Consider the following 19,089-nt stretch of genomic DNA (forward strand, 5'->3'; position numbering starts at 1 on the left):
ATTTTATTAAAATGAGATGGAAAAAAAATTCAGATAAAAAGTTAAAACAGAAATTAACCTTTTATCTAATTTACAATTTAAACAGGACGGAGAGGAGCAGCAGAGTCCAGTTGTTATTGGTAATAAAGCTAGTTTTGTTTAGAAAGACTACTAGTTTATGCCAAGTATTATTGTGCCATAATATATTTTTTTAAAACCAGGAATTTTGCAAACTGTCAGAAATATTGCCGACATCACTCGAGTTAATTATTGCGATCACAATTTCGTGGAGGGACCGACGTCTTCCACATACGATCAGCAGAAGAAGAAAGCAGGTCGGGGTGAAGTTAACTTTATTTACATCTTTATTAATCACACATTTCAGCTGTGCCATCGACAATCGAGCAGCACAAAACGACAAATTGAGAAAAAGTAAAAAAAAAAAAAAAGGAAGCAACACAGTGACGGCCTTCCCCCCACACACACTCACCACAGGGAGTCTTTGAGAAAAAACATGGCGGCACAGGAGGAGGCGGAGCCAGACAGAAGGCCGAGCAGGAAGGTGAAGACAAAACAACCACGATGACAACGTGACACCAAACGGACGAAACAAGTGACCGTAAAAAGAGAAAGTTTCAGTGCAGGTGAGATCGAACCGGACGAGCCCCTCAGGTCAGAGTTCAGACGTCCCACCACAGGACGCGTTCGAGAGCAGCTGGGAAACCTCAACACTCGGGGAAGGGGGGTGGGGGAGGAGGGCAACAAGGACCAATCACATCCCTGCTGTCATCACAGGAAATATTCAAGGATCTTAAAAAGACAAACATGCTGGACTCTCTCTCTCTCTCTCAGTACGGGTTCCACAGCAGCTGGTCGGAGAACACCGGAACCTGCTGGTCGTCAGAACCGAAGTCTACAAGGACACAAAACAACCGGGACACGATTTCAAAATTAAAGACCCGTCGAGAACCGTCCGTTTAAAAAGGTGAAGCTTCACAAGAAGGAAACAACGGCTTTAACTCTGATTTGGTCCAACGAAGAAATCGAACGCTAAAACGTATTCTCTAAAAAAGGGAAAACAAGTAGAGGAGGACAACAACAACAACAACAACAACAGACGTTCACAAACCGATCGACCTCAAAAACAGACTTTCATGTTACTACGGAAGGCCAGAAGGGCCAAACTAAACTCTGGCTCTACATTTCCCATAATCCCTGTTTTTCAGCTTTTTTTTTTTTTCCCTGTCAAATAGCAGCTGGTTTGTTTTGATGATGAGGAGATGATGAAGAGCCTCACTGATTGTAAATGAGAAGCTATTTTGTTGACCAAGTTAGTTTTATTTTGAAAGGTATGCTTTGTTTTCAGCAGTGCTTCTGATGAGTGCTTTTATTTTGTAGAAATTGCAGGTACGTTTTTGTGATCGCAAGTTCACGACTTCCTGGAAGACCTGATTATTTTAAATGAATTAGGGGGCGTGGCCTCTCCAGACCGCCACAGCCAATCAGCTGTACACGCATGCAACTGCAATACGACCATGTTGCAACCCCGCTCGGTGGCACGTGACCTCACCTTGGGCGTGTTCGGCCTCCATCAGGAGGTGGAGCCAGTCGGTCATGCTGTCGTCGGGGGTCAGCTGACTTCCAAAGCCGGGAGGAGTGCGAAAATGCCGGCGGCTCGTCTGCAGGTGCTGAAACAGGAAGAGGGAGCGTTAAATATATTAACTTCGAGTCAGTCATTACATAGTTTTAGAATAAAAAGTTAACCTGTTTTTTTTGTAGTTCTACATATATCTAGTAGAAAAACTAAAGTTTTACGAGGCAAAAAGATATTTTAACAAATAATAAAAGCGCAGCTTGTTTCACATGTAGACACCTGCGTCCACACAGCAGGGGGCGCTGCTGCAGTTTAATTCTGCATTTTACTTTTGTTACTTTGAATCTGTCGATCACGGATCATTCGGCCGACTGTCGATCGCTCCTACCAGCGACAGCGGGACGGTCCAGGCGCCGGGCAGCTCCACGGCCGACAGAGGAGACACAGAGGAGGCTTTAGAGGCTTCTGGAGTCTCCTTCTCTCTCTGCCTGTCTCCTCCATCCTCACACAGGTCAGAGGTCATCTTCGCGAGCTGACTCTGCCTACAGGAAATAAAGAAATCAGATGATTTAATTTCATCATCTGACCCCTGCTTTCACCCCCCCCCGCCCCACAACACAGACTGCATGTAAAAGTGGATGCAACTTCCTGGTCTGAAAAATTAAGCCTCAAAGTGTAATATCACAGAAGACCACTAGGGGTCTCCAATAGACTCCCATTGGAAAAAAAAAAAAGCATCAAGTTCTCTCCATCCATTCATTTTCTTCCGTGTATCCGGATCGGGTCGCGGTGGCAGCAGATCGAGCAGGTTGTTCCAGACTTCCCTCCCCTGCAACATCTTCCAGCTCATCCTGGAGGATCCCGAGAAGTTCTCAGACCAGCTAGGAGATATAATCCCTCCAGATGTTCTGGGTCTCCTGCCAGTTGGGCGCGCCCAGAAAACCTCCAGTGGGAGGCGCCCAAGAGGATCCTGATCAGATGCCCGAACCTTTCGACGTGAAGGAGTAGCGTCTCTACTCTGAGTTCCCTCCTGATGTCGGAGCTCCTGATCAGATCTCTAAGGATGTGCCCGGCCTCCTACAGAGGAAACTCATTTCAGCCGCGATCTAGTTCACGACCGAGAGCCGGTGACCATCGGTGAGGGTCGGCGCGTAGATCGAAAGCGGCGCCTTCGGGCTCAACTCCCTCTCCACCAACACGGTACAGTGCCACACCTGTTTTAGGCACTCCATCCCACCTGGATGAGACATCCACCGGTTTGCCTGAGGTGCAGTCAGGTTTCCGGTATAACGGGCAGTGTTTCCTCCCCCAGCTCGTCCAAATATGGTCACTTCTGGCTGCAAAATAACAAGATGGCGACACTCGAAATACTGAACTCGAGGCTTCAGACAAAAACAATATTCTGTCCGCTGTACAATAACGAAGATATTTAACCTCAGTTTCAGAAAAACAAGATGCCTGAAGACGTTAATTTGAAATTAATATACAGAATAACATTTCTTGACGTTATCAAAACCCCAAACGTGTAATTGGTTAATCCAGAAGTAAAATCAGAAATCTTAAACGACAGCAAAAGCGACTACGTTAACAAGCATTCGTAAAGAGTCTCCGGTCTCCACCTACAGCTGCTCCACTGGGTCCGGTGTGTCGGCGCCATCCAGCTGGGTGCCGGTTGGGGGGTCCCACAGGTGCAGCGCTCGCCTCCACAGACGCACCTGCATGTCCCAGGAGCGCCGGCTGTACTTCCTGTACTTGTTGGGTGTGGACGGGTGGAGCTTAGGATCCCTCAAATGTCTGAGGAGGAGAAATCGGAGTCGCAAACGTACGTCAGACAAAGTATCATCACCGACAGGTTTGGCGTTTGGTCGGTATGTCAGTCGTCCGGTAGAGAGAGATCAGCTGGTTGGTTAGTTCAAAGGTCAGTCGGTCATCAGGTTAATTGGTCTTAAAGTCAACGGGTTCATCAGTTAATCATGAGATAAGTTCTTAGGTCGGTCGGTCTGCGATTCAGTCCACCGGTCGATCATCAGATAGGAATGAACGCAGATCAAGCAGATTGGTCGGTGGGTCATCCTGTCGGTCGGTCGGTGGGTCATCCTGTCGGTGGGTCGGTGGGTCATCCTGTCGGTGGGTCGGTGGGTCATCCTGTCGGTGGGTCGGTGGGTCATCCTGTCGGTGGGTCATCCTGTCGGTGGGTCGGTGGGTCATCCTGTCGGTCGGTCGGTGGGTCATCCTGTCGGTCGGTCGGTGGGTCATCCTGTCGGTGGGTCGGTCGGTGGGTCATCCTGTCGGTCGGTCGGTGGGTCATCCTGTCGGTCGGTCAGTGGGTCATCCTGTCGGTCGGTCGGTGGGTCATCCTGTCGGTGGGTCGGTCATCCTGTCGGTCGGTCGGTGGGTCATCCTGTCGGTCGGTCGGTGGGTCATCCTGTCGGTGGGTCGGTCATCCTGTCGGTCGGTGGGTCATCCTGTCGGTCGGTCGGTGGGTCATCCTGTCGGTCGGTCGGTGGGTCATCCTGTCGGTCGGTCGGTGGGTCATCCTGTCGGTCGGTCGGTCGGTCATCCTGTCGGTCGGTCGGTCATCAGGTCGGTGTGGGCGGGGCCAACACGCGGAGGTCTCAGTATCAGCTGAAGGAGTTCACTCACTTGGGGACTTGCTGCAGGAAGCTCTGGTAGCCGCTGGTGTTCTTGCCGTACTGGATCTGTTTCTGCCGCCTCTTCAGAACCGCAGCGTTGGTCTCGGTGTTGGCCGGGTCCGGCAGGCGCGGGTAGCAACGGCCGAGGGGGGATCTGCAGGGACAACAGAGGTCAACGGCAAACTCAGAAGAATCTCTCCTCCAACCTTGGGTTGTTTATTGTTACGGATTCATTTAAAATTAATGTTTCTTTTTAGCTGTGTGCAAAGTTTCCGTTTCTTGAAGTTGTACCGACCTCTTGTCCACGTCGTCCGTCCCCACCGCCACACTGCTGGTGGACACTTTGAGGATGCAGCGCTCCAGGATGGACGGCCTGCAGGAAGAAAACAACAAGGGTGTTCGCAGCAAAATCCTCTTCACGCTCCAGAAATTCTATGATATAAAAGAAAAATTGTCTCGTATACTTTTTTGCAGAAATAATTTTGTCTCCAGGTTTTAGGCCAAGTTACGCTACGGGACGTTGGGCCTTGAAACTATCTGCAAAGTGTTCTTTCATTTAAAGTGCAACATAATGGATTAAAATAAAAACCTGCGAAGTTTGCTGCTGGCGACTCGCTCTCGTCCCTGCAGGCCGATCGCAGCAGGAGGAGACGGGATCGGAGACACGTTACTGTGACGACAACAAGACACTTATCAGCAAAAACATCTTTTCTCTGCAGATGTGGAAGTTTTTTTTTTTTTTATTTGATTTTATTTGATTTTATTCACTTTATTAATCCCCGAGGGGAAATGTCTTCACTACAGCAGGGGGGCTCTCAGGGGGGAGCTGCTGCAGCAGGCTGCCACTAGCGCGGCGCCAGGTAACCTGACCTGAGGTGCATGTTTTTGGATGATGGGAGGAAGCCGGAGAACCCGGAGAGAACCCACGCAAGCACAGGGAGAACATGCAAACTCCCCACAGAAAGGCCCAGGACCGGATTCGAACCAAGTCAGGTGTACGATTGTTTGATACTGGAAAGACCTCCAACTGAGATGTTTCTTCTTTTAAAAAGAGATTGTTTGCTCATATTTATGGAGGCTTTTAGTAGTTCCTGTCTCTGCCTGTAGGGGACAGTGTTCCTGTAGTTCCTGTCTCTGCCTGTAGGGGACAGTGTTCCTGTAGTTCCTGTCTCTGCCTGTAGGGGACAGTGTTCCTGTAGTTCCTGTCTCTGCCTGTAGGGGACAGTGTTCCTGTAGTTCCTGTCTCTGCCTGTAGGGGACATGAGAAAAGTAACGCAGGTGTGTTTCCAACCTGACCAAGCTGTCGTAAACTGAACTGCAGCCGGGGAGGAGCCATGGCTCGGGGGTGGAGCATCCGGAGGTGGCGGCCAGCAGCGGGTCCGGCAGGCTGCTCCACATGGCGGTCGACCAGCTCTTCACACAAACGCACGACAACGGGCTGAAACAGAAGCTGAAAAAAAAAAGAAAAAGCATCGACATCAGATCGTCTGTTTTAATGAATGCAAGTCATTCAATCCGTAAAAAACATGCAGTCATTTTCACATTTTATTTCCTATTGTTCATGCTGATGTCTGCAAAAGAAAAAAAAATAATTTATACCTGAATTCATGAATTCATCTACCTATCTAAAAAATAAAGCTGTTATTCTTTCCTAATTTTATTTTTACTTTCACCTTCATCATTTTGATTTGTGTATAATTTTTTTTTAACTTTATTTAAAAGATGTCTTTCAGGAAACGTCCGTGTAAACTGCATCATTTCATGCTGTATTCTGATTGGTCGGTTCATTGTCATATCTCGTAGCAGCATCACACTGAAAGACCTCAAGTTTAGACCGAGAACCACTGATTTCACCACATTTCCCTCGTGACTGTTAACTTGCAGCTCAGACGGCCCAAACATCCCATCGTGTGAAAGAAGCTTCAGAGACGCAAAACTACAAAGAGACAAAGTAATTCTGTTTGTGTATTAAAGAGTCCTTTAAAAGTAAGTTGTAGTAAAATAATTCTCCAATGTGGAAAAGCACAAATGTAAATACTCAATGTACATATACACCAAGTAGTCTTGACTGGAAACCAAATACTTCCCATCAGTCGCTGATGTCAACCCTGCTGCTGGTTGATTGGAGGCCGGTGACGCCGAGGCTGCTTAATATTTTCATTTAACTGAGTCGGCTTTTAGATTTTGGGCTGTTTGTTCCGTTAGGAAGTTTGACAGTGACGACACGTCAGTCTGTCCTCAGAGGTTTGAACTTGAACAAGAAAACAGTCCATTTGCTTAAAAACACATTTTTAGATGTAGTGTGACTTCCACTTTGTGAGGAAATCAAAAACTCTAATAAACGTCCATAAATCTGCTTAGAACTCGTCCAAGAACAAGTTCCTCCTTATAACCGCAGAACCTGCCGAGAATCTTCCCGTTTTTAGATTTCTTTCAGAACCTGGTGTCCAGTGATAGTTGTCAGCACGGTCATGACTACATTTCAAACAGGAGCTTCTGGTAGAGAAATCGGCCAAGTTAAGTTCCCAGAACGTCAACAAATGTAGGCTAAAAAAATAAACGGGATTTTAATGTAAAACTGCAGAATAACTCAGCAGCATTAAGGCCAAAGTTACATTGTTCATTTCAATGGAAAACAAAACACAGGAAAAGGTTCAAGTAATTTAAACACCAAACGGTTAACGCTAAAAAAAAAAAAAAACAATTTAAATATTATGAAAGTTTAAATCAGAACTACTTTCCCAGCTGCGGGGATCTAAACTCTGATTGGTCCGCTTCCTCTGATCAGCTGCAGGTGAGCATTTAACTGGACTGTCCCGGTTTGGAGAGTCCAGCCGAAGCCTGCCTCTCGGCGGACTCGGTTCTGGTTCTGGTTCTTACAGACCTGGAGGAGAGCAGCGGGCTCTGCGTTGCCGTTTCCACTCCGCTCCGTGACATTTCTGCACTTTGAGTTTGGCGCCTTCACTTCAGACAGACAGACTCCATCTTTCCGCTTTCACAGCTTTTTTAATGAGCTGCACCTGCAGGGGGGAGGGGCCTGCGGCGGCTGCCTCCCTCACCTGAGCCGCTTCCGGTCCGAGAGGTGGGCAGGTGACGTGGGAATCACATGACACATCTTTATAACCGTTTAATCTTCAGATGCTCAATTACTTTAATTTATGAAATGTGAATGAATTATTTTATATTTCTAAAACATTTGCCAATATTTCCAAACTGAAACAGCTTCCTGATCAAATTCAATCTGCACTTTCTTTCAAAAATAACATCAACACACACAATGCTTTGATGAAGAACAGCCTGAAGAAAATGTTTATCACTCTTTATCTTTTATTTATTTTGTGAGTTGTGACCATTTATGAGTTTTATCTGTCATTTCTTATTTTAATAAGCGTGTTTCTGTCACTTTTTTGTATTTTTTTTGAACGTGTTTTATTATCTTGTGGTCTGATGACAACACTAATAGTTCAGCTGTGTTCCTGTTTGTGGGCAAATGACAATAAACGAACTTCTTGTCTGTGTCATTGGTTTCATGGTTGTTCTCGTGAATCTGTTTCTACATGTTGTTACACGTCGTGTCCTTCAGGGGGCGCTGTTCACCGCTCAGCTCTAAAACCGGACGCTCAGGCTGCGGCAGCCGTTTCCGGTCACCGAGTGAACGAGATGGCGTCGGGCAGCGGGGTGAGTTGCTCAGGTTGTTTTTGTTTTGTTGATGATCTGAAACGACGCTGATGTCCGGAAGGTTTTATTCCCGCTGCGCGTTTGATCAGAGCCGCTAACGGATCCGGTAGCAGCTAGCCGCTAACGACAGCTAGCCTGCCAGCTAATAACAATGTGAACACTTCCGGTTGGATTTCACATTCAGAGCTGATTTTAACGGGTTTTAACGGTCTGATTAAACTTCCGTTTGATATCAGTGAGTTTGTGTTTGTCTGCTGCTGCGCGGGAGCAGAATAACACTGCTAACTGTTAGCCTGTTCGCCTGTTAGCCCTGGACCAGCAACAACAGTAAGACTTCCGGCCTTTCAGATTAAAAGCAGAAAATAAAACAGCAGCTGTTTTGATCATCGATCATTTCGACCAAACAACGACAAAATAATTTAATAACCGATGTTTTCAAATTTTAACGATTTACTGCTTTTTTTCATAAAATAAAACCAATATAATATTATTTTGTAAAGTTGTAAACATCATGACAGGATGTGTGAGACGGTGAAAACACGATGCAGCACAATTAAAGAACTGATTTGAGCTCGAGAAATATCTTCCTGTTAAACTTGGACTGTTAAACTCATTGACGACCGATCAATACTTCCAGCTGATCAGCTTCATGTTAAACACACAAGCAGGAAGTGTGTCTGTCGACGTGTCTCTGAGGCGTCTCCGTCTTCTCTTACAGTCCAGTAAGAACGACTTCCGTCGGAAATGGGACAAAGACGAGTACGAGAACCTCGCTCAGAAACGTCTGGCGGAGGAGAGGGACCGCGAGAGGCGAGATGGTGAGGAGGTCCACCGTGGTTTCACTCCTTCCTTCATTTTAGTCTGTTTGTCTTTTATTTACGGAGTCAGTTTGTTTAATTGATGATTTAAAACTTCCCGTTTATTTCCTTCATCGTCTTTAATCCTCGACTCTTTCAGGGAAAATCGCTCCGCCGGTCAAGCGGGACCTCCTGCGACACCGAGACTACAAAGTGGATCTGGAGTCCAAACTGGGGAAGACCATCGTCATCACCAAAACCACTCCTCAGGCCGAGATGGGCGGGTAGGACGTTTTACTGTGAAACTCACTTCCTCTGAATGATTTAGAGAAATGAACAAAAAAAGACAGACGTTTTGACCTTTGACCTCTCGTCGTCTTGCTCTGGTTTCTTCTTCTCTTGCAGTTATTACTGTAACGTCTGCGACTGTGTGGTGAAAGACTCCATCAACTTCCTGGATCACATCAACGGAAAGAAACGTGAGTTCACGTCTGAGACGATTAGATAAATAATCGATAAACAAACACATCTCAAAACGAGCGTCACCGTCGTCATGACGATAATATAAATAAACCCCCGAAGTCAGATTTTGAAACGAACTGTAAACATCACAATAACGTCAACAAAACAAAGCTAAACGAAGCTCGAAGCACCAAAATATTAACAATACTGTCCAAAAAGTTTGTAAACAGGAAGCTGTCTGTTTACCTGTTGTTTGTTTGTTTGTGTGTTTGTTTACCTTTTGTGTGTTTGTTTACCTGTTGTGTGTTTGTGTGTTTACCTTTTGTGTGTTTGTTTATCTGTTGTTTGTTTGTTTGTGTGTTTGTTTACATGTTGTTTGTTTGTGTTTGTTTACCTGTTGTTTGTTTGTGTGTTTGTTTACCTGTTTTGTTTATGTGTTTGTTTACCTGTTGTTTGTTTGTGTGTTTGTTTACATGTTGTTTGTTTGTGTGTTTGTTTACATGTTGTTTGTTTGTGTGTTTGTTTACCTGTTGTTTGTTTACCTGTTGTTTGTTTGTGTGTTTGTTTACCTGTTGTTTGTTTATGTGTTTGTTTACCTGTTGTTTGTTTGTGTGTCTGGGAACAGACCAGAGGAATCTGGGCATGTCGATGCGGGTCGAGCGCTCATCCCTCGATCAGGTGAAGAAGCGCTTTGAGGTGAACAAGAAAAAGATGGAGGAGAAGCAGAAGGAGTACGACTTCGAGGAGCGCATGAAGGAGCTGCGGGAGGAGGTGAGGAGGGAGGGAGGGAGAGAGGGAGGCCACGCCCCCTGCTGCTCGGACACTGTGAAGCCGATTGGTCGGTGTTGCTCGTGTGACCGCGTTGCTGTCGTTGTCAGGAGGAGAAGGCGAAGGCCTACAAGAAGGAGAAGCTGAAGGAGAGGAAGCGGCGGGCGGAGGAGGACGTGGATTTCGAGGAGGACGACGAGATGGCGGCGGTGATGGGGTTCTCCGGCTTCGGCTCGTCCAAGAAGAGTCACTGACGCTCCGCGGTGTCACTCGACCTCCACACAGGAAGCTGGTCTCCGCCCGCCTCCGTCAGGTGCAGCTGCAGACCAGGAGGAGTCCTGGTTCAGACTTTTACTTTGGTATCCACAGCCAGGCTCTTATTTTGGTAGTTTTATCCTTCCTGTCACCGACAACATGAACGTTACTCTGTGTTAGAAATCCTGCGAGCCGTGAACGCAGCAGGTCAAAGGTCAGACGGGAAGACGGTTTCCTGTCGACGGTGAAGGAACGAGACCAAAAAAACAAACGGCTGAAGTTTCCTCTTAAGAGTCCGACATGGACGCGTTCAAGGTCCCACGTAAAATTAGAAAATGTCTTTCTTGTTTTGTTTTTGTTTGTTTGAAACTTCAGAGACTTTTAGAGGATGTTTGAACTTTTTCCCCTTCAAAATAAAGCAGAACTGGAAGATTTTATTACAGCAAACTGGACCTGAATCTTTTATTTTGGAGGTCTGGCGTAGGAAACGTGCGAAGAGCCGCAGAAGTCAGTTTCATGTTGGATGATGTATCAGGAAAAGGCATGCTGAGAAATCCAGATTATAATAAACAGTTTTTTTATTTTTATTTCTAATCGTTGTTGTCTGCCATGTGTCAGTGAACGCACCACATAAAACATGATACCTTCAGGGACCTTTTTATTCTATATTCCAGTCACAGACGGTCTTTTCTGTAAAGATACAACAATTGTGGACACTTTTCAAGTTCAACGCAGAAAGAAAAACACATTTCAAGTCGAATATTTCAGCAGATTATTTTCACTGGAAGTCACCACATGTTTCTCTTCAGCAGGGAGGTGGTAAAAAAAACTAAAAATTACACCATTTCTTGGAAAACTATCCTCAAAAACATTCATGATCACAATCACATCAAATGTAAAAAGTGAAATCCTGGAGGGACGGAAAAGCGCTAAATTATTTTAGAGACGTAAAACTAATTTGCTTCGTGTCAGGAAGACGTTCAAGACGGTTTCGGGGATTTTCCTTCGTCTGATGTTGAGAGAAGTTCATTTTTTGTTCTCTGAAACCAGTTTGATCGACAGGAATAAGGAAGTTGGGTTCGTTTCCTCTCCTTAGTAAGACAACCGGCGGATGTTTGATTCATTCTTAAATATTTCTGTTTTTTATAAAGCTGGAAATTAAACAAAAAAATAAAATAAAAAAAGGAAATGAAATGAAAGACCGCATAACAAGTTGAACATTCTTCTTCTTCACTAATGAAAGCGTTTAACAGGATGAAGGTGAAACTTTCAGAGGCAGGATGCTTCTGATTTGCATCTTCAGACTGTCACCATCACCTGCTTCTTCTGCATCTGTGCTCCCAGAATGCACCTCTCTCCCAGAAGCAGCGTCATAGCCAACAGAGGAGGAAGCAGACAAAAGTTTTCCAGCAATGCTTTTAAAAAGAAACCTGAAGAGCCGTGAAGTGTTAAATGAAAATGTTCGACTCATTCAGGACTTCAGATTTATATCCACAATAAACTAATAAACTCCACTCAGACAGCAGTTCAGAAACTGCCTGAGAATCTGTTTTTAGATTTCCTTCAGTATCACAGTAACCGATGATGACTGTCTGAATACCCATGATGCACTGCAGCCAGGAGCTGCTGGGAGATAATTCAGCTGCTTTTAACAGCACCAAACTGACAAAATGTAAATAAATATAGAGGCTACTTAGAAACTGTTCAAAAGAATTATTCTTATAGAACATCTTCACAGCAGAAACTTTGGATGAGTTCTGTGTTTTATCCACAGACTGGATATAAAAGTGTTCGTAGCTTCAGGTCTGTAAAATGGTTCTGATCCAGAAGTGTCTTCAGCTGCAATACCAGCGAGTGCCACTAGAGGTCGGCTCCAAAAAGCCTCCGGCTCCATAGACTCCCATTCAACTTCTCTCATCAAATCCAAAGTGAATAAAATGTGTCCATCAGTTATCTCGGTGTTGTTAGCTAAAGTCACTCCTTCTTCTTAGTTTTCTGGAGGTCCATCTGAAAATAATCCCTCATTCATTAGAAAAGAAGATTCAAGAAGACCTGTTTTTGGGGGCGTGTCTGTTTGATTGACAGGCCTGTGGTGCAGTCAGGTTACAGCTATCGGTGGGCGGGACGTAGTATCGTCAGGTTTCCGATCAGATCGGTCAGATCCACCGCTGGCTCCTCCCCCAGCTCGTCCAAATATGGTCACTTCCTTCTCCAAACCGCTTTGAACTATTAAAGATGGTGACGGACAGAATCTGAACTGGAGGATTCATAACGTTCACAAACCAACGATGACATCACTGATGGTTGATGGTTGGTTGCAAGTTCTGTTCATTTGTCCAATAAATGTCGTGCAGTAAAACAAGTTTGATGATGAACTGACGTGAGATCAGCGCTGAATGCTGCGTCGGCGCTGCGACTGAGCTCTCAGACTGATCCAGAGTCTGCGTCTTCCTGTTTGCAGTGAGTGGGTGCAGCTGCAGCGGCTGTTCCGCTCTGCGGTCAGGCATGGGGGGGGGGGGGGGGGGGGGTGAAGACATTCAAGGCCTCCACCCCCCCCCCCCACCCCCCACCCCACTGCACAGTCATTTCCTCAGAGACCGAGGGAGGGAAAACAGATAGACACATTGAAGGAGTAAAAATAAAAAAGTGTGAGAACGAGTAAGGAGGAAGCCATTTTGGGTCCTGGGTGACATCTCTGCCCGCTGCGTTCAACTTTCTTCAGTCACAAAGACCCTCGCTCAGTTTCAAGGTGATTTGAGGAAGTAAAAGCTGAAGACAGTCGGCACTTCGTTCGTCTTTCGGAGAAGTTTGGTTTTTGTACATTTCGCAGGAAGGAGCGGTGGGGCAACGAGGCCGTCGAGAGTCGAGCGGAGGAAGAAGGAGGTGCCAAGACGGAGAATAAAACCCTGAAAGAGTCTGCAGCTGATCGTCCTTTTCTCAGATGTTGGTCGCGTCTACGTAGAACAGAAACCAAGAGTTGGGTTTGACATCGACCGAGTGAGGAAGTCGCAGGATGAGCTCAGACCGAGTGCCTCCCCGGTCGGAGGTGATGGGGTGGAGCCCGCAGCAGCTGGCCGACTACCTGAAAACGGTGAGGCCTCCGTCCGTACCGTCACACCTTCAATCTGTCGTCGGCCTTCGTGTTTGTTCGGGTTCCTGGTGGGTTTCTGGGTTAGTCTGCGTTCTGTCGGCGTGTTTCAGCCGGTCGTCAGGCGTCACGGCGTTTAGACAACGTAACAATCATCATCAAAATAAAGCCTGCAGAACTTACAGACTGCCGACCCGTCACCGTGACCTCTGTGGTCACGAAGGCCTTCAGAAGTGTCTTCAGCTGCAATACCAGCGAGTGCCACTAGAGGTCGGCTCCAAAAAGCCTCCGGCTCCATAGACTCCCATTCAACTTCTCTCATCAAATCCAAAGTGAATAAAATGTGTCCATCAGTTATCTCGGTGTTGTTAGCTAAAGTCACTCCTTCTTATTAGTTTTCTGGAGGTCCATCTGAAAATAATCCCTCATTCATTAGAAAAGAAGATTCAAGAAGACCTGTTTTTGGGGGCGTGTCTGTTTGATTGACAGGCCTGTGGTGCAGTCAGGTTACAGCTAGCGGTGGGCGGGACGTAGTATCGTCAGGTTTCCGATCAGATCGGTCAGATCCACCGCTGGCTCCTCCCCCAGCTCGTCCAAATATGGTCACTTCCTTCGGTTGGCTCCTCTTCATCCTGCAGAAACCTAATGTTGTTCTCGACAGCCAAGCTAACGTGGTCGACTCGGTGGTAGGGTGAATGTTAGCAGTCTCACCTCAACAAATCCTTGACATTGTTCCTAAATGTCACAGAGGAATATCCTGGTTACTGACGGTTTAGCTAACTAGCTGAGGTTGCTGGGTAATGTGAGCTTATGATAGCTGGAAGCTTCAAGTGTTGAACGTCCCTCGATGTACTATATGACTATGACTATAATCAGCTTCGGTTAAAGAACCAAATTCAAACAACGGTGTGTCATCTGCATAGAAACTGATGAAGTCCGTGTTTGTTTACTATGTGAGACAAATAATCATGAATATTAAGAAGAACATCCCGTTTTTGCTCGGCAGTAGTAAATGTTTGTATATTAACAAAGTGCAGTGAAGTAAATCAGGACTCGCGTCGAACTGCTTTTCCTTCTCAGATGAGTCTCTCCGGCTGCGATAAAGTCGTGTTGAAGAACTCCATCAGCGGCTCCAGATTCGTGGTGAGTTCACGAACAAAATCAAAACATTACGATTTCAAACTCATCGGTGAAATCCTGTTGGATGGAAAGGTGGAAGCTCTGGATGTTACGATGTCGTCACATTGGGTTTGTTTTTCAGAATCTGAGTGATAATGACCTCCAGAGATTCCCCAAACTGCATGCTCCGTGAGTACTGCCCCCTGCTGCTGCAGCGCGGTACTGCAGCCACAACATTTCATTCAGCGCTGCTCGTAGAACGAGTTTAGCAGCGAATTAAAAAGCAGATTTACATGAACACAGGAAGTGTTTTAGCACATCGTTTTCAAATTTCAGGGGTTCAAAAGTAAGTGGACGCAGGAGTGTTTTCATCCATTTGAACGTGTGTTTACGTCTCTGCAGGTTGATTTCCAAGATCAGCTGCGAAATCAGCAAGAAGGAGGAGAGAAGAGGCTTGTTTAGTAAAAAGTACGTTCACCTTCCCGACAAACTGTTTTCAACGGCAGCAAACTCAGCAATGTGTTTGTAAAACGTTAAAAAGCTGCAGCACCGCAGAGCAAGAAATCATTATTCTTCAAATTTATGAATAATTATTAAACTTTTAATCTTTTTTGTTGGATATTTTTTCTTTTCTCCAGCAGACAGAAGTTTTAGTTTTTTTGCTACAAAGAGTTTTCTCTCAAAACTCGTATAATAAATGTCAAACATAAAATAAAGTGACTGTTGGCTTTATTGTTTGGTTTCTGTTGTTCTTTGGGTACATTTTTTTTTACATTTTATTCTGTATGGTGATAAAAGTCTTATTTATGATTCGGTGAAGAAGTTTCAGATCGAGTTTCTCAAACCTTCCTCTGTGTGGTTCTCTCCATCACAGGTCGACGCCCAAATATCACGAACCAGGTAGGAATTTATTTCTTCTTCCAGGTTTTACTGTGATGTTATATTATGTTATATTCCTTAAATTCACATTATACTGTATCATATACTTCACTATACATTTATTCACCCTGCTGTCCTGAAGGGAGTTCAAGAGCATTTAATAAAATCTAAATAGACTTTTGAATCTCTTATTAAATCCATTTTAACATTCGTAACAAAAGTTAAAAATAATTTGATTTTCACAACCTGCGACCAAATTTTAAGTCGAGTTTAATAATGCAGGACTTTTCAAAACAAAGTTACAAAGTGGTTTTAACAGGAGGAAAATATTTCACTAAAATACTTCAACGCTCGGTGGCTTTTAATTTGAAATGAAAGCTTTTAATTTGAAACAGATACAGGAAGTCACTGTCTTTAGCCGACCAACGGTGTAACTTTATACAGGCACTCAATCAGTATTAATGTTATTAATAATATGATAGTAAAAACGGCAGATAAGACATGTTGGTATTAAAATGGAAACACAAATATAAATTTAAATACTCCACATACGATATTTTATGGATCCAAACAAACATCGAGTATCATCACTGGATTTTATTATCTTCTACTCTGGTTTGAATTTCCCATCATGACTTTTAAGTTAAAGCTGATCTTCTATCTAAATAAGCACATTAAATAAACGTATGTGTGAATTGTGCATACGTTGACATTTGAGCTGCTAACATGTTGATGTCTGCAGATACGAGCGCCGAGGTTCAGGGATGGGGCGAAGACGAGTTCGTGAGTCTGACCTGTTTTTATTCTTCTGTTTCTGTCTTATTTATTTATTGATTATCAGTGTGGAAATAAACGTCCAGCACGAGTCACATTTTCCAACATAAACACAATAATATTGTGTAATTAATAATAAATCCTAATTTGACCTAATAAATGAATACATAAGTGCATAATTAATAAATAAATGATCATTTATTTGTATTTATATTTTACATCTTCTACTTTCGAAACCTTTTTGTCTTCAGACTGAAACGGAACATAAATCAAGTTTCAGAACAAATGTGTTTTTCTGTTTTCCGTTTTCCGTTGTCAGGACGATGAAGACTTCGACGATGACTACGAGAGTCCGTACAGCGTGGACGATGACGGCAGCGGCGGCGACTACGAGTCCCCGAACGAGGACCTGGACGGGGCCAACGATTACGAGCCGCCTCCCTCCGAACCTCCGGAGTACCTCCCTCAACTGTGTCCCACGCTGCCCATCGGGGACGGCGACTACATCGGTACCTTCGTCCGTCAACGTGGACGATAAATTATTATTAATGTTTCAAATAAACCGCAGAAAGAACAGCCCGGTATCACGTAAAACATCTGCCCGGCCACTCAGGAGCTCCTAGCATCGTTTAGAAGTACTAAAAACACGAACGTAAACAGACGCGGGTCATGTGACAATTGAACTTTGACTGAGGACATAAAATGAGGCACAAAGGACGCCGGAGACGTAAACCGTTCGAGTTCGGGAGGCGACGTCGTCTTTTAACCACGTGGGTTTCCACCTGGTTTAGTTTTCTTGTAACACTGAGCTGTCTCGTCAGGTAAAGACGCTACGTTGCAACGCTTCCTCCTAGTGGACGGGCAGGTGTATTACACGCTTCTCCGCGACACCAGGTTGGACAGAAAGACATTCTCTAAAGTTTAAAATGCGGAGAAAACACACAAAGCCGAAAAACACGAATATGTTTGTGTTTTAGATTTAACATACGTAAAAATAAAATGAATTAAATTGGATAAAATATATGAAATAGAAAAGATGTAAAAAAAACCTTGACTGTGTGTCTGTGTTCAGACAGCCACCTGTCGTCCAGAGGCCCGCCCCCTGCTGTGTGTCCCCGCCCACCCGTCTCCACCCTGTCAGCTCCGTCAGCCCGGATGGTGAGTTTTATCTTTAATAGAGGTGGATGTTCAGGTGTGGAAACCCCCCTAAACAAACAACAGAGGGCGCCACAAGGTTCAAATTACAGTAAAATAGACTTTATTATAAAAATATTTTAAAATGTCAAATGTTTTAGTTTTTTCACTTTTTTCAGCCTGGAGAGTCGCCCTCCAGAAGAGACCCGTCCCCCCACCGTGGTGGAAGACCATCAGGGAAACGTGAGTAACCACCTGCTGTGAGGCGTTGCCGTGACAACACAAATAGATGTGGTCAGTCAGACAGATGAGCATCGCAGGAGGTGGAGGTGAAATCTTCACGGTGCTCCGGAGATTTAACTCCTCGTTCTGTGACAGACTTTCAACAAGACAGAAACCGTCCTCCTTCTCCGGGTCAGAACTCATGAAACACGCGTGTTCTGGTCCAGTGTGACTTTCTCTTCCTGATGATGTCATCATTTCTGACGTGCATCCAGAACAAACCTCCAGAAATCCATCCAGAAGCCAGAGAAGAAGACAGTTCAGAAGCTGCCTGAGAATCTGTCTGATTTTAAGTTTCCTTCAGTATCACAGAGATCAATGATGTTTGTCTGAACTCCCATGATGCACTGCAGACAGGAAGTGCTCACACAATTGTGCTGCTGTTATTTCAGCGTGAAACTTAAAATAATTTATTTTATCAATCAATCTTCTAAAGACTTCCTCAGTCATTTAGTGAACATGTGGCAGCCTGTTGAGGTGATGTGAACCTGATGTCTGGTGTGTTGGTGTTCAGTTCCTCCCGGGCCGCCGCAGATCTTTCGTGGCAACAAACCAGGCAGAGATTCCCGATCCAATCTGTCCCCCGTCAGAGGTAAACCACAGCCTGGTTTCCATCTTTTTTTTTTTTTAAACTATTGATCTCTACAGCAACCCTCCACTTTGTGTTTGTCATTTTTCAAAATTAGCCCCACCTAGTGGGTCATTGTGTAACTGCATTAAAACAAAGGAGGAAAACACAGAGAATTTTTACAATTTTAATTATATTTCTTTACTCACGTTTATCTTTTTACTTCTCTAATATTTCTCCGACTTCAGTATCTGTTTTCTTCATAATTTTTGAGGGCAGCAGCTACCGACTTCCCTAAAAACAAACAACAATAATGTAATAAACAAACACACAAACATGTGACTGGTATCAATGTTATAATGAAGCTGATTTTGTTTCTCTTCTTCACAGGACCTCCACGCAACACAGTGAACAGGGTGAGTTTCCTCTGAATCAAACTTTATTTAACACACTTAGTTTGATTTCTTTTGAAAATAAACTGTATACAACAACAACAACAACAACAACAACAACAGAAAGGCTAATATTTCCTGAACTAAACTTTATTTAACCACACGGTGATTAACTTCACGGATCTCATCATGTTAATAAGCCGACTAATCGTCAGTCTAATTAAACAGTATGTGTTAAATATCATTAGTTTATATTCACACTTCCTGTAAAAGAGCTGGAAGAGACTGAACTTTGTTTTAGTGTTGAATGAATGTGATTTAAAAAGCATGTAAAGCTCTTATTTTGAAGGCGGATGGAGCCTTTGTTCTATATTAGTCACAGACCGTCTGTTCTGGAAAGATACTTCACTTTTATGACTCAGGAAGTTTTTTGTAACTTTTGTCACTTCAGAAAAAAAAAGAAACAGATGAGAATTAAAATATTTTCAGCTTTTTCTCTGCTGTGCAGTTTGATTATTATTCTACGACGTGATTACTTATGATTCTATTTATTTTAAATTTGAAACTCTTTGTTTAATTTCTGGAAAAGGTTCCCACAAAAAAACTAATATTTTTAAACAACTCTTTGTTTTTGTCATCTACTGGTTGACTAATTGTGAGTAACAGAAAATTTAAAACAAAAAGGGG

General features: G+C 44.3%; 3 protein-coding genes across 3 annotated transcripts in view; 2 read left to right on the forward strand and 1 right to left on the reverse strand.

The window, feature by feature from the left end:
* Nucleotides 1-827: 827 nt before the first annotated feature.
* On the reverse strand, nt 828-7,143 carry slbp2 (stem-loop binding protein 2). Its single transcript, XM_069145730.1, has 9 exons — nt 7,091-7,143; nt 5,498-5,656; nt 4,796-4,876; nt 4,502-4,579; nt 4,217-4,360; nt 3,197-3,367; nt 1,962-2,115; nt 1,550-1,667; nt 828-892 (listed from the first exon to the last, which is right to left on the reverse strand). Exons 1-9 carry the CDS (start codon nt 7,141-7,143, stop codon nt 828-830), a joined length of 1,023 nt encoding a protein of 340 aa, XP_069001831.1.
* A 646-nt stretch (nt 7,144-7,789) lies between these two features.
* On the forward strand, nt 7,790-10,760 carry zmat2 (zinc finger, matrin-type 2). The gene is made up of 6 exons (XM_069145732.1): nt 7,790-7,884; nt 8,603-8,702; nt 8,842-8,965; nt 9,087-9,160; nt 9,769-9,914; nt 10,022-10,760. The coding sequence occupies exons 1-6, from the start codon at nt 7,867-7,869 to the stop codon at nt 10,163-10,165; spliced, it is 606 nt and encodes a 201-aa protein (XP_069001833.1). The 5' UTR covers nt 7,790-7,866; the 3' UTR covers nt 10,166-10,760.
* A 2,000-nt stretch (nt 10,761-12,760) lies between these two features.
* lcp2a (lymphocyte cytosolic protein 2a) overlaps nt 12,761-19,089 on the forward strand; it is an 11,613-nt gene continuing 5,284 nt past the window's right edge. The window contains exons 1-12 of the mRNA XM_069145734.1: nt 12,761-12,915; nt 12,997-13,257; nt 14,335-14,397; nt 14,516-14,562; nt 14,776-14,841; nt 15,248-15,273; nt 15,995-16,035; nt 16,346-16,535; nt 17,099-17,184; nt 17,340-17,403; nt 17,957-18,034; nt 18,401-18,426. Coding sequence (XP_069001835.1) covers nt 13,180-13,257; nt 14,335-14,397; nt 14,516-14,562; nt 14,776-14,841; nt 15,248-15,273; nt 15,995-16,035; nt 16,346-16,535; nt 17,099-17,184; nt 17,340-17,403; nt 17,957-18,034; nt 18,401-18,426 — 765 coding nt within the window. The 5' untranslated portion in view covers nt 12,761-12,915; nt 12,997-13,179. The remainder of the gene's footprint in view (nt 12,916-12,996; nt 13,258-14,334; nt 14,398-14,515; nt 14,563-14,775; nt 14,842-15,247; nt 15,274-15,994; nt 16,036-16,345; nt 16,536-17,098; nt 17,185-17,339; nt 17,404-17,956; nt 18,035-18,400; nt 18,427-19,089) is intronic.

This window comes from Embiotoca jacksoni, unplaced genomic scaffold, assembly GCF_022577435.1.
Source record: "Embiotoca jacksoni isolate LCO1_2020_lvr unplaced genomic scaffold, fEmbJac1.0.p SCAF_13, whole genome shotgun sequence".
Lineage (NCBI taxonomy): Eukaryota > Metazoa > Chordata > Actinopteri > Embiotocidae > Embiotoca > Embiotoca jacksoni.

Bases quoted from the DNA above. Each gene is read 5' to 3' on its own strand.
- slbp2 (XM_069145730.1), bottom strand. From the start codon at position 7,143: ATGTCACGGAGCGGAGTGGAAACGGCAACGCAGAGCCCGCTGCTCTCC. The intron at 4,877-5,497 runs GTTGGAAACACA...TTGTCGTCACAG, and splicing joins GTTTACGACAGCTTGGTCAG to TAACGTGTCTCCGATCCCGT. The intron at 4,361-4,501 runs GTCGGTACAACT...TTGTCCCTGCAG, and splicing joins ACGGACGACGTGGACAAGAG to ATCCCCCCTCGGCCGTTGCT.
- zmat2 (XM_069145732.1), top strand. The intron at 8,703-8,841 runs GTGAGGAGGTCC...CGACTCTTTCAG, and splicing joins GGACCGCGAGAGGCGAGATG to GGAAAATCGCTCCGCCGGTC. The intron at 9,161-9,768 runs GTGAGTTCACGT...GTCTGGGAACAG, and splicing joins TCACATCAACGGAAAGAAAC to ACCAGAGGAATCTGGGCATG.